General features: G+C 36.0%; 1 protein-coding gene and 1 long non-coding RNA gene across 5 annotated transcripts; both read right to left on the bottom strand.

Moving 5' to 3' along the window:
* Positions 1 to 673: 673 nt before the first annotated feature.
* LOC145801507 (uncharacterized) lies at positions 674 to 2,715 on the bottom strand. Its single transcript, XR_014343105.1, has 2 exons — positions 2,598 to 2,715; positions 674 to 2,511 (listed from the first exon to the last, which is right to left on the bottom strand). It is a non-coding gene; the product is annotated as an uncharacterized LOC145801507 (long non-coding RNA).
* A 2,652-nt stretch (positions 2,716 to 5,367) lies between these two features.
* Positions 5,368 to 11,962, bottom strand: LOC114258879 (serine/arginine-rich splicing factor RS2Z32). Of its 4 annotated transcripts, none has more exons than XM_028198884.2 (7): positions 11,730 to 11,962; positions 9,170 to 9,283; positions 8,079 to 8,118; positions 7,791 to 7,886; positions 6,938 to 7,128; positions 6,741 to 6,824; positions 5,368 to 5,973 (listed from the first exon to the last, which is right to left on the bottom strand). In XM_028198884.2, the coding sequence occupies exons 2-7, from the start codon at positions 9,274 to 9,276 to the stop codon at positions 5,589 to 5,591; spliced, it is 903 nt and encodes a 300-aa protein (XP_028054685.2). In that variant the 5' UTR covers positions 9,277 to 9,283; positions 11,730 to 11,962; the 3' UTR covers positions 5,368 to 5,588. The 4 variants fall into 4 exon arrangements, with proteins under 4 accessions (XP_028054685.2, XP_082749367.1, XP_028054686.2 ...); XM_082893241.1 differs by having other exon boundaries at positions 8,079 to 8,350; positions 11,730 to 11,849; XM_028198885.2 differs by having other exon boundaries at positions 9,170 to 9,301; positions 11,730 to 11,837.
* Between the last annotated feature and the right edge of the window lie 1,189 nt (positions 11,963 to 13,151).

The following is a 13,151-nucleotide window of genomic DNA, read 5'->3' as shown; positions in this document are numbered from 1 at the left end:
ATGTTGCACATTTTGATTTGTTGTTGGCCTACAATGCACAACCATGAACTTCTTCATCACCTCCAAAACATTATGCACGTGGCGTGATACGGTTTCACCCGAATGTTGAAACCGTTCTTAGATGGCTCTATTCTTAAACCCTCTTAACACTTGTATGAACATTGCTACACTTTTTTCCACGGCTAATCCATGGCTACGTTGGTTAACACATAAACCAAAATCTCTAACTAACGTGTCACACAACAAGGAAAATGCTTGTTTTGGTGCACAAACATTTTCTTCAAAACGATCAACGTGTCTGTCATATAATTCACATATCCATGTACCTCCAGTCAATATTAATGTTCGACATGGTGTTTTTGACATGTAGTTTGCGTAATATTCTTGTACGTACCGACATGCTTGCACGCACGTCCAGTTATTTTGTTCTTGAATCTGAATAGCCATTTGGTTAATTTGCTCGACGAAGTCAGCGTTGCTGCTACCTTCCCCATTAGACATGGCCACCACTTCGATGAGGCCTACAAGACATATGTCCAACGTTAACTAACATGACATATATACATGAACAATAGACCATGCATAAGATTACTGAAAAGCAAGCTAGCAACTACTGGACATGCATAAATCAGCCATTCCATCCAAACCAACAAATCAAAACGAAAAACATGATAAACACAACACAACCTGGTCATATTGTTCCACCAAACACAGAAACATCCAACTTAAGCAAACCAAATAAACCCAAATCAAAAAGTTTCAAAAAAAAATAAGGAAAATAAAAGAGACGTCCTAAATGTCCGACACTGTAACAAGTTCGCCTTAAAACGTTAACACATAACACGGAAAGAACCCATCAGTTCCCAGAAGTCGCCCAACCCTATGGCCTATCCCAGTATCCATCAAACTCGCCGTACACCAAAAAGGTTCGCAGATGGAGCTGCAGTGCTGCTTTGTAGTTGCTTCTGCGTAAGCCACCCGATAATATGGTCATCATCGGGTTGGCACATCATAACCTCTTGATAATCAGCGTTGTCCATAAGAGATGATGCAAAGTGGAACAACGGTGTACCCACCAAGGCAAGAATGGATTTCAACCTGTCCATGCACTTTGAAATGGTGTACAACGACTTATTCCCAGTTAAGTGCCTTACAGTAACTTTTTGGTTTTTAGTACGGATGACATTGCTTAGATTGTTAACACTGTCAGCTATGGCACATGCTCCACTAGTCGGCTTCCTCGACTTTCCTGAACTTGCGGGAGTATTCCTTTTCCTTTTTACGCCGGGGTCAACCGTAGGTTCAACACCTTCCATTGACAACTCAGCATCTACGTCAATACCAACAGAAAGGATTGGATCTGCAAAACGCCGCATACAAGGCTTTGAACTGAATCAGAAGATCCCTCGTTATCTTCGACAGTCCTCTCCCCCGGTGTCCAATGATGTTTGGCAGTTGCAGCAGCGCCTGTAAAGACAATCTCTATCAACTCCCGGTGCTCCAAAGTCTTAGTCCTGAACTTTGCACAACTCTTGTTTATCTGAAGCAAAGGAAACACAAACCATCAGTGACAATATGTTACAATTTTTTTTTTAAAGCAATGTAGAAAGGTAACAAAATAATATAAATAATTTACCAGTTCCATACGATCCCACCATTCATCGGAAGCCTAAAACATGCCTGTTTCAGCGTCAAAGCCAATTCCGATTATGCCTTCCGTACGGTCCATCAACTTCATCCAAGCAGTCCATTCTCGTTTCAGGCATGCGTACTTGTTCTTCAACTGCTTGACATCATGTTTTCTACCAGTTTTTTTTTTCAAACTTCTTGGCCAAAGACTTATATCCAGCGCTGCTCAAAACCATGAATGGTCGGTTGCCCTCAACAATCTCATCGGCAATAAGCTGTAAGAAAAGTTGTGCTGTGTGGATTCATAATCCCACACAGCTTTGTGAACATTTTGGCTGTCGGCAAGAACGTTAGCTCGGGCACTTCCAACCCCTTTATTTTTGGCAACAGTATGTGGTGAAGTTCGTGTGGAATCCATACCGACAATGCAACTGATAAATTAAAGCATAAGTACCTTATAAATGTATGTGTATCACTCACCCAAACGAATTGGCGCAAAAACTTATAAAATTAACAATTTTCACAGTCATTTGCACATAAAATTAAGATGAACTACCAACAAACAATTTTGTAGATCGAAACCACCATTTCATTACATGTCATTGACAATGACTTTGTAGGTATCATGTCCACAACAAACATAAGTCATTACAATATTAGCTTTGTTAGGGTGTTACAAGACACTTGGAACATTTTCACATACGCAACAATAAGATTACAACAACAATGCACAGCACAGAAATAATGATTTTCAAGATACGCAGCGTTTGTTGCATGTTAATGACATCATCCCGCAACTGCATGACAATGTCGTGCGTGGCGGAGTCAGACTCTATGTGCAGTCGCCTAGGTTCATCGCACCAACATCCAACTTAAACATGGCTGACAAAATGTACGTACAAAGCTATTAGTAAACTGGTTTAAAAGAAATGACAATATTTTTCAGCAAAAAAATTGGGTGTACTCACCACAGGATTCGGACACGCATAGTAAGCCCGTCCTGGATTTTTGTGAGATCTGGAAATCTTGACAACACATTGACCGTAGTCACAGGCACACGTACGACGTGGCCATGGAGTAGATGTACCACTTCATTCATGCTTTGTTTTGTAACATAGATGAATAGTAGACGAACATAAGGTGTAAGACAATATATGGTACATTTTCGTGAATAAGTTGTGTGCTTGTCGTATATGATATGTGTGGTAATGAGATGGTTATGTCCCACATGATTTGTTAGCATACACCCTGCTGCACTTAACTACATAATTGGTTTACCACTACTGTTTATGACATAAATACAATAACACATACCTACCAATGCATATACACACATACACCTATAGGATTGCATACACATAAGCAACACTCTCCAATGGACCCAATACAAGAGAATTGAAAAAGAACGCTCACTGTTTTTTGTTTAACATTTAGGAAAGTGTTACTAATCCAACATAATTGAAACGACTAAAATTAACACATTATAATTACAAAAAAGGAAACCAGCATTATGAGCTATGGCAAATGTTCAGTTAGTTAGTTGGCCATTTAATTATGATTACATTGAAGACCAGACAGAAACACATATAGAAAGTAATAGACAGTTCAGGCGAAGGCACAACTATTGGGTGGTGAAAGAGCAAACAACAACAAATAGTCACAAATCACAAAAAAACCAAGAATTGCTAACAGATTTGAAAGACAAAATAGAAAAAAAAAAAAAAAAATTTAACAAGTTCAAATGATGTGCTCTGTTTTGTCTGTATTTCAAAAAATGCTTCTCCAACCAATTTCTGGATACAACCAACTATTGGACAGTAGGTCTACTGAGTTAAGAAAAAAAAAATTAAAGCATTCCTAACAGATGTTGAAGAAAATATGGTTCACATTCTATAATTTACAAAATGGTAACAGATGTAAGAAATTAACAAATAAATTTAATTGCCTTGTAAAAATAAATTGCTCTGTTCAGTTCAAGAACTAACAGATAAATGGCATTCCCATTGCTCTGTCTACTGCACCAAGAAGCAAGACCATTTGTAGTGTGAGTTCAAAAAAATTGTGTTCAACGACTAACAACAATCAGGGATAAAAAAAACAAAAAAAACCAGTTTGACGTCCACCCAGTTAGAAAAAAAAAATCAAAAAATTCCACAAGTTTCCACAAATATTGGTAACATATAATAGTGGAACTAAGAAAAAATCGAACAAAAAATTTTAAAAAAATAAAATAAAATAAAAAATAAACCAAAAGAACACTAGCATCCAACTCCTGTTCAGTTCATCCACAACAGATCCGAATCAAGTATATCGACTTCGGTTTTAAACCACCATTGACACCAACAAAACCTTTTTACCAGTGATCGAACTTCAGAATGACAGATTTTCAACATGCACAGAACAAATAAGTGACATCTCGTGCAAGGAGACGAAAACCCAAAACAGAGCGAGTTATGCGTACCAGAGATGCAACGAAAGCACAATGTTACGCGTGAAGGATGGTCGACGCGTTGACGAAGCACTGTAGGCCTGGATCGGTCGTCCGATGCTGTTTCGTCGCCTCCCCCCTCTTTGGTTCTTCGTCGCCATCTGGTTCGTGTGTTTCATCAGGAAACCCTACCAAATACATATAAACGTGTGACCAATTGTATAGGGGGTATTTTCGTCATTGTCCATTCCTATACGTGATTCCCAGCACACATGTTTGACCTTTTGTTTGTTTGTGATTTTATAGTCCATTTTTGTCGTGTTGTGCTTATATGGTCTCAAAACGATTGCCAAACCGCAGCTAAGTATAACTATTAAGACCTATTGTTAGTTTACTTAATTGAAAGTGAATAAGCATAAATGATAATTTCAAGAAGGGATTGGCTTCCCTCAAGTCTAATTTGGGATTAGAGGGTACATTTGGGCCCGTGGAGGCCCACCACGGGTCCCGTTTCGATAATTCAAACTGTTCAATGTATAAAATTTGTCGAGTATTATATGTTTGTAAAAAATTACGATTAACTGAATATCGATAACTTTTTCATCGGATTAGATTTCTGTCAATTGTTTATTTTTTTACTATCATTTTTTTTATATACAAAAGTGATTTGACCACGTAACTATCGATATCCAATCAACGTGATTTTTTATAAATATATAATACACGACAAATTCTACATATTAACAGTTTAAATTATCAAACAAAATTCATGATAAACCCCTACAAGCCTAATAATATCCTCCGGTCTGATATAAAACCGAAGGAAGCCAGTCCTTTCAAGAATTAGCCACTGGTACTGGTACAACAGAACACAACCAACGTTTTATTTTTTTATTTTTTTCCTTCTTTTTCTCTCTAACACAACGAAGTAACTTCGTAAAAGCAAACTAATCACATCCAAAAAACAATTAGTTTAACCTGTGTAAATAATCACCTAAACACCTGATGTAAGATCGACACAACACAAATTTATATATATATATATATATATTCTATTCTATTGAATCAAATAAAACGGCTTACCACCAAAAAAATATATAGATATATATATATATTCTATCTTATTGAATCAAATAAAATGACTTGCCCCCCCCCCCCCAAAAAAAAAAGGAAAAAAAAAGTAAAAAAAAGAGAGAATATTCAATAAAATTTCGTAAATATCAAAACCCACTAGTATTAATCCAGCATTCCCAGCCTAAAATTGGCATAGCGATTGTCCTTATCCTTATCGCCGCTGCAACCGCAATAAATCATCAAATTCATCGTTTCCATAGAACAGAAAGCATATATAGCTATCATAAGAAACATTCATAGTTAACAAACAGGAATGTACTCTCAAAAGAAACAGTATCTGATCATATTGCTTCCCAAGAAATTTTCAATTCCAACAACAATGCAAATAGGACAATAGGGGCAATATTTCTAGTTTCCTTGCCTAAACCCAAACTCTGATCCCAATTTGTGAGACAGATCAAGACGACTCGCTTCCTCTTGGGGAACGCTGGATGTCATCATCGTCATCATCAACAGGAGGGCGTCTGTCAACGCGAGGACTAGGGCTGCGACTGACGCCATTAGCTTCTGAAGGGCTCCTATACCTTCCAGCAGCAGGACTATCCTTTTCAGGGCTTCTGCTTTTTGGTCGGGGGCTCTCACTGTATTCTGACCTTTCCTGCTTAGTAGGCTGCTTCCCTCTCTTGGGCCTTTCTCTGATGTCCTCCTCAGGGGTTAGGCTGCGCTTCCTTGTTTTGGAGGGAGGCGGACTACCCCTTGGCTCCGGGGTTCTACTATAGCTCCTTGATCGTTTCTCTTCACGCTCAATCATCCGTTGTCTTCTTGGAGGAGATCTTGACCGGCTGTCACCAGAAGGGGTAATTGAGTAAATATATAACTCAAAAAAAGACTCAAAATTGGCCTTAAACAAAAAGAAAGCAATATGCGTGTTTGAAAAGCATGCTGGAACTGAATTCACAAAACATTTCCATCCTCTACATGAATTAAAAACCCCACCAATAAATACTGCTTGCTCAAGGATCCAACAGGTACTCAAATGGTTATTTCACTCAACTTCATTAAAAACACTATTGATCTCTCCTTTTAGTTGATATCATTGTCAATGACAACAGTCATAGCCATTGCTGTCAAATCGCGAGAATCATGAATCATTTTGCTAAAATAACGAATCATGAATTGTAATACTCACTATGTTCCGCATAATATATGATTTTATGCATGTACATGAAAAAAAACACAAGTTTAAAATGAACTAAATATCAATATAACTAAATTGTGTATATATATAATTACGTATATCAATATAATTAATTGATCTCTTTTTTTATTTTGTCAAAATGATGTTGTTTTATATTATGCAAACAAAACTGATTCACAGTAAATTACCATGAATCATGGCAAAATCGCAATGAATCGTATGATTCACTCAATTCAAGATTCAACAGCAGCACAAATCAAATTATTTAGGTTGAAACTCAATATTGAATTGTATGGATTGAATCATGAATCGTAAGATTCTAACCTCCATGCTCATAACTCAATGCATAAATTCTGCAGTGCTCAGAGCTAGACCTATCATAATCGTTGTACCAAAGAAGTAATAACCAACCTGTTGCTAGGGCTTCTACTTCGGCTTCTTCCACGACGAGGAGAGCGTGATCTCACTGGTGATCGAGAGTAACTCCGATCACGTCTGCATTACAACCAAATTAATGACTAAATGGCTGAACAAGATGGCAAGGTATTACCATCATCAGGCTAAAGCAAAATGTAAAATTAGAGGAAGAATCAGAAAATCTTCAATACCCAAGCTTCTTCTTGGGAGCATTCCGGCAATTTTTTTCTATATGCCCTCTTTCACCACAACGATAACACTTGTTCTTCCAGTCTCCAGCTTTGCAATCTCGAGCCCAGTGACCATCGATTCCACAATTGAAGCACCGTCCAGACCCAGGAGAAGGACCTCTACCCTGATGTTCTCGAGAACCTCTTGGCTCCTAAAACCAAACAAAGCATTATTAAGCTGCAGATTCAGTTAATAAAAAAATAATAAATAAAAATCTTCAAAGGAATAGGCTCAATAACACCACCATAAGCATTAATCTGATAATAAAGAAATGGTCAGTGTATCATACTAAAGATTGGAGATACATATACTGTACACACAGTTCAGAGAGATAATAGAACACCTGTCATGATTCATAGGTAAGAGATCATGGTTTTCCTCACAAAACCATATATCTGATTGATCTCAAACTAGCAAAACAAGTCAATTGATAAGGGGTAACATCAAACACAACCCCAAAAAGCCAATAAATCATAATAAATAAATGTAGTACAGCCAAAAAAACACCAAAAAGCTGACAGATAATTCCAGTTGATGAAATGAAATCAAAGTGAAAGATAATTCCAGTTAGCCCCTTCAGCCTCATGCAAAGATTGCTTCCGCAAGCCAACTTATTTGTCTCAATGATCATGCAGATTAAGATGCCATGGGAAAGAAACAATAAAATGAACCATGTAAGCATGAAAGCACAGACAATAAAATGCAGTGAGAACTCTTCATAGACATCAAAATAATTATGTGATCAAATCCAGTTTGGAACGTGTAGTGGATTTCAACAGCAAGAAGACAAAAGCATGTAGCTGCAATACTTACTCCCTTTGCAAATTCCACAACAATGCGATTTCCGTCAAGTTCTCTACCATTTAAGCCATATCTTGCATCATCAGCATCCCGGGAGTCACTAAATTCCTGTAAATAAAAGTTGGGAGGCAAAAGCAAACGCAGCAAAAATCAAACTATACAATCCAATTTGTAATCTACCTTCTTTTTCCTTTTCTTTTTTTTTTTTTTTTTCTCTTTTTTTTATAAACAAGTGAAAAGATAAGTATTTAAGTGCATTCATAAGAAAGAAATTAGACACAAATGAGGGTTGATACATACAACGAAAGCAAAGTTGTGCTTCATATCCACATCTCGTACTCTGCGGAAATGGTTGCCAGAAACAGTAAAGCCATCATTACTTAAGTACTGAAGTATATGATACTTCGCCCTCAAGACGAACTAAACACCAGTTTGAGATTGTTGCCAATTCCATAAAAACACGCAATAACATTACAGAAAGAATCGCCAAAGTCTCTTAGACCATCGGCAAGATTTTCCACCAAGGCCACCCTCTCATCATTGACCTCCAGGTTTGGGAGAAGCCCAGAAACCTTCAACAAGATCATTCAAGTTAAAAAACATAGACACCTGGAGGTGCAATGTTCCTTCAGAGATAACATGATGAACAGTTAACAAAAATCCCAGCACAAAAACTGGATTGGCTTGCCAAATGACTAAATGTCTCCTCCTTGTCATAAGAGACAATCCCCAGCCCCTAAATTGATTGAACAATGAATCCAAAAAACTATGTGCATTTCTTAGTAAAACATGAAATACATTTTTTTCAATTAAAAATCCATGCATCTATGGGGATGCCACCCGTGTACAAGGAAAAACAAAATGTAAAACGAAAATTCTCCTATACAACATCAAAACAAGAGATCCCCCATACATAATATGGTCTCCTAAATGTACCCTGCGCTGTAAAATAATATGGTTTACACTACTATAGTGATCGTTTGTTTTCAAGAGAGATAGATGCATGCGCTCAACAAATGGAAGAAACAGTCAAGTTTTATATAAAAAATACCACTACATCTTCATAAACTATTATCTTCCTTTCTAATATTTTTTATTTTTTGTATTGGGGTGGGTGGGTGCTTCAAATAATGAGTAAACAAAGTTCTGAAAAGCTAAATTGGAGGGATGAAGGGTTGTAATACTATGTACTATATTTAAAAGATGTAACATTGATTTGGCTAAAAAGTAGACATAATTTATTACACTAAGCATAGAAAGTAAGATTAATATGGAGGATAACAATAGGTGTCACAAAAGTAAACATGCCTATGCACTAGTAAAAAGGAGAATAATGTGCAAATCACATAACACTATAAAGTTAAAGAGTAAAGTGCAGGGCATTTGCTTGCCTCCCATATCTGCTGAAGAGGCTCTCCAAGTCCCGCGAACGTGTCCTTGAAGACAAGCGACCAACGTAAAGCCGAATATTGCCAGAGTGATCATCATAACGAGGCATTTTCAAACTGCAGTAATAAGATATTCTGTTACCAACAACAATAAGCATTAACCAAGTAATTCTGGCTATAAATTTTGTTCACCATAAAACTATAGTAATTGGGGGACAGAGGGGCAGGGAACCTTTTTTCACAAAAGACTGAACAAAAGCAACTTAACATGTCAGAGTAAAACGGTAAAAAAATTGATTTTCAGAAAGCTCACATCAAAGCCTAAAAGACTAATTCCTCAATCTTATATGCTTGCTTACAAATCATCTGGTCAACACAACCAAGTCTTACAATATCCCAACCTTGTATCGGCTATACAAATTAAATAATCCAATCTGCAGTATCTAGGTCAAATACTTTGTCAGCTATCCATTGCAAGCAATTTAATCAATATTCTGTTTTAGCATCGTGCAAATTTAAGTACTAACTCCCAAAGAACCCAAAGGTGCAACATAAGTCAATTACTACAATTAAACACAAGCAGATATGCACCAACCATGACCAAGATCCCATATGGAGCAAACATCCAATCCAGAAATCTAGTAGATTGCATGAAAACACAATCACAAGCTTGCAAAACAAATATTTCATTACACAAATGGCATCATGGCATTCAATTCAAAGAAGATTTCTAGTAAAACCTCCAATCCTAATCCATGTAGAAAAGCCTCAACTTGTACAAAAAAGATCTAATCATCATCATAACTAGTAAGTTTTAAATGCCATCTTTAGCTGTGACATCTCATTTTATTGCTATAAATTCTAATTTATTTTTGTAAGCCTTACAAATGCTTCTCTTTGCTCATGTTCAATAAGCTGCAAATCATAAAGCAAATACAAAACGGGGATGGGTACTCAACTTTAAGGAACTTAAATATACAGATAGGCGTGCGCGCATGCACTCCTACGGTCCTACCCATGGTTTTTAGTAACAATATGGGATATGTATCCGTATTGGTCAAATATCAGCCAATCAAAATTTTAAAGGCAAAAAAGCAAGGTGATGCGTAAGCCTTTTGAGTTTTGAATTTTATAAATATAACATAAAAATTATTTTTTAAAAAATAATAAAAGTAAAATGTATAAAAACCATTATAAAATGAATTAATAAATTCAAGCATTGTAAAACAAAAAAACAAAGTAGACTATAAAGAACAACGTTATAAGATGAAAACAATTGAAACTTTAAAACACAACACAGACCAATGTACAAATTAACAATAATACATTATCTTTTTTAATAAATGAAGGCATTAAAACTTTAAAACACAACAATGACCAATGTACAAACTAATAATAATAAAGGCCATTATCTTTTTAATAAATGAAGGCTCTCTCTTCTAGCCAAACAAAAAGGTAGAGAGTTAGAGACCCAACAAAAAGAGATAGACAAAGATACACACACACACACACACAGAGACAAGGAGACTGAGAGACAAAGATTGATGATCTCTATATGGAAGTCAATGTTAGAGCCTACATAGTTTGGAGAGAAGAAGCTCAGTTGAAGGCAAAGGTGAAGGTGAAGGTGAAGAAGAAGATGATTGTCTTTGTCTAAGTCATTGGAGAAGAGAAGATCAACCATCTTCGCAAGTTGCGTAACAGGTAAGATTCATTTTTTTTATTCACATAACAGAATGCGTAAGCCTCAAGAGATTATGCGTGAAAAGTGCATGATACGCATCTAAGGTGAATGCCTCATCCTGTGAGGCTTAACCCTTGGTGTTTTGCCCAAAAAATACACTTTGGTGCGTTTTTAGCACTCTTCACCCAGATGCGCTTGGAAAAGTTGGGGCCAATAACTTGTATTGGCCAATACATTAATGAATAACTATACCGGAAGTCCAAAATCCCCAAACGTAAAGGGCAATACATTACATAACAGCCGATATTTAAAACCTGGTCCTACATACCCATGCACACCCTTATGGCCAAGTAAGTCCAAACCCCACTTGTCAGCAAAAAGGGCCTATTAGAGCAAAGATGATTTATAGGTAAGGGATGACCTAGGCGACTTCAGCTAAGGATAAAGTATTACCACTATCATATCTTACCAGCAAAGCTAGCTACCATATTCCAAACATAGGGGAAAAAATCAACTTTTCTGCACTATATGTCAACCAACAAAGCAACCCAACTCGTTGTTCAACAAGATTTTGAAACCCCAAGTACAAATTACCTGAATTAACCACCTAGAAGAGAATCACAAAAACGTCAATCGTGGACACAAAAGCAAACTGGGGAAAACAACGAACACTACTGATGTAGCAACTTTCTAACTCGAATCAAAATCAGTATCAGAAAACAAATAATCATAGATGCAACCCCATAGTATACACACACAAATTCACACACACACACACACACATATATGTGTACAGAGAGAAAAATTGAACATAAAAGAGGGGAATTAAGAGATGTATAAACCCTAATCGTAGCAATTAAGCGGCATAGTACAGCGTACCTGAGCAGTGATAGGGCTCTCGCGACTCTGAAATTAACAACCCTAAAACTTTCTTTGATATGAGAGAGAGAGAGAAGAAGAAGAAAGTCCGAGTGTCTCAATTTATAGCAACCAAAAAGTTTCGACGATTTGGATGCGTTTTTTTCACTCAATCCAATGGTCGGGCTTCGTCGATTTGAAATCGGTCATTTGTTGCTGTGTAGACCCAAAACGGACCAACTTGTTGCTAGCCCAGCCCAATTTCCCAAACTAATATTTTTGTCTTAATTACATTTACATTGCTTCATAGATTTAGATAGAGATTTATAAAAAAAATAAAAAAGAAAAAAAAATTTTACCTATAAATCCCATCTTAAGAAATAGTAATTCGTTTAATTCCATTGATTTTGAAAAAGTAAATTTAATATATTATTTAAAATTAGATTTACGGTTATATCCTTATTTTTATGGGAGATTGACTAATAAGTCTCATATTTTGGACTTATAATCCATGTAGTCTCATATTTTTTCGTGTGATCCATTTACTCATTTTGGATGTGTAATGACTCATTTGCCCGCAATATTAGACTGTCACATTTGAAAAAAAAATACACTAAGGAGTGTTTTTAGTGTTACATTATACCCGCCACATTGAAGTCTCACATTTGGTAAAAATGCAGTAAAGAGTTTTTAATTTTTTAGAGTGTCACATCATACCCGCCACGTTGGAATGTCACATGTCACATTTGGGAAAAGTACATTAAATTTTTTTTAATTTTTTTGGAGTGTCACACCATACCCGTCACGTTGTCACGTTTGGAAAAAATACACTAATTTTTTTTTTATTTTTTTAGAGTGTCACATCATACCCCACACGTTGTCACATTTAGAAAAAGTACGAAGGAGTGTTTTTAATTTTTTTAGAATACCACATCATACCCTCCACGTTGAAATATCATATGTCACGTTTGAAAAAAATATATTAAGGAATTTTTAATTTTTTTTAGAGTGTCACATCATACCCATTACGTTGTCACATTTGAAAAAAGTACACTAAAAATTTTTTATATTTTTTTGGAGTGTCACATCATACCTCTTACGTTGTCATATTTGGAAAAAGTATACTAAGGAGTGTTTTTTTAATTTTTTTAGAGTGCCACATCATACCTGCTACGTTGGAGTGTCACATGCCACATTTGGGAAAAGTATACTAAGGAATTTTAATTTTTTTAGAGTGTCACATTATACCCGTCATGTTGTCATATTTAGAAAAAATATATTAAAGAGTGTTTTTTTTTTTTTTTTTTTTGAGTATCACATCATACCTCTATGTTGTCACATTTAGAAAAAGTATACTAAGGAATTTTTAGCTTTTTTAGAGTGTCACATCATACCCGCCACGTTGTTACATTTGAAAAAAGTACACTGAGGAGTTTTTAATTT

Source organism: Camellia sinensis, chromosome 10 (assembly GCF_055761805.1).
Source record: "Camellia sinensis isolate YWXY chromosome 10, ASM5576180v1, whole genome shotgun sequence".
In the NCBI taxonomy this organism is placed as follows: domain Eukaryota; kingdom Viridiplantae; phylum Streptophyta; class Magnoliopsida; order Ericales; family Theaceae; genus Camellia; species Camellia sinensis.
Note: the sequence above shows the minus strand (reverse complement) of the source record. Positions and strands in the feature narration are given on the sequence as shown.

Bases quoted from the DNA above. Each gene is read 5' to 3' on its own strand.
- LOC114258879 (XM_028198884.2), bottom strand. From the start codon at position 9,276: ATGCCTCGTTATGATGATCACTCTGGCAATATTCGGCTTTACGTTGGT. The intron at 8,119-9,169 runs GCAAGCAAATGC...CCATTTCCGCAG, and splicing joins CTCTTCAGCAGATATGGGAG to AGTACGAGATGTGGATATGA. The intron at 6,825-6,937 runs GTATTGAAGATT...GTTGTAATGCAG, and splicing joins GCTCCCAAGAAGAAGCTTGG to ACGTGATCGGAGTTACTCTC.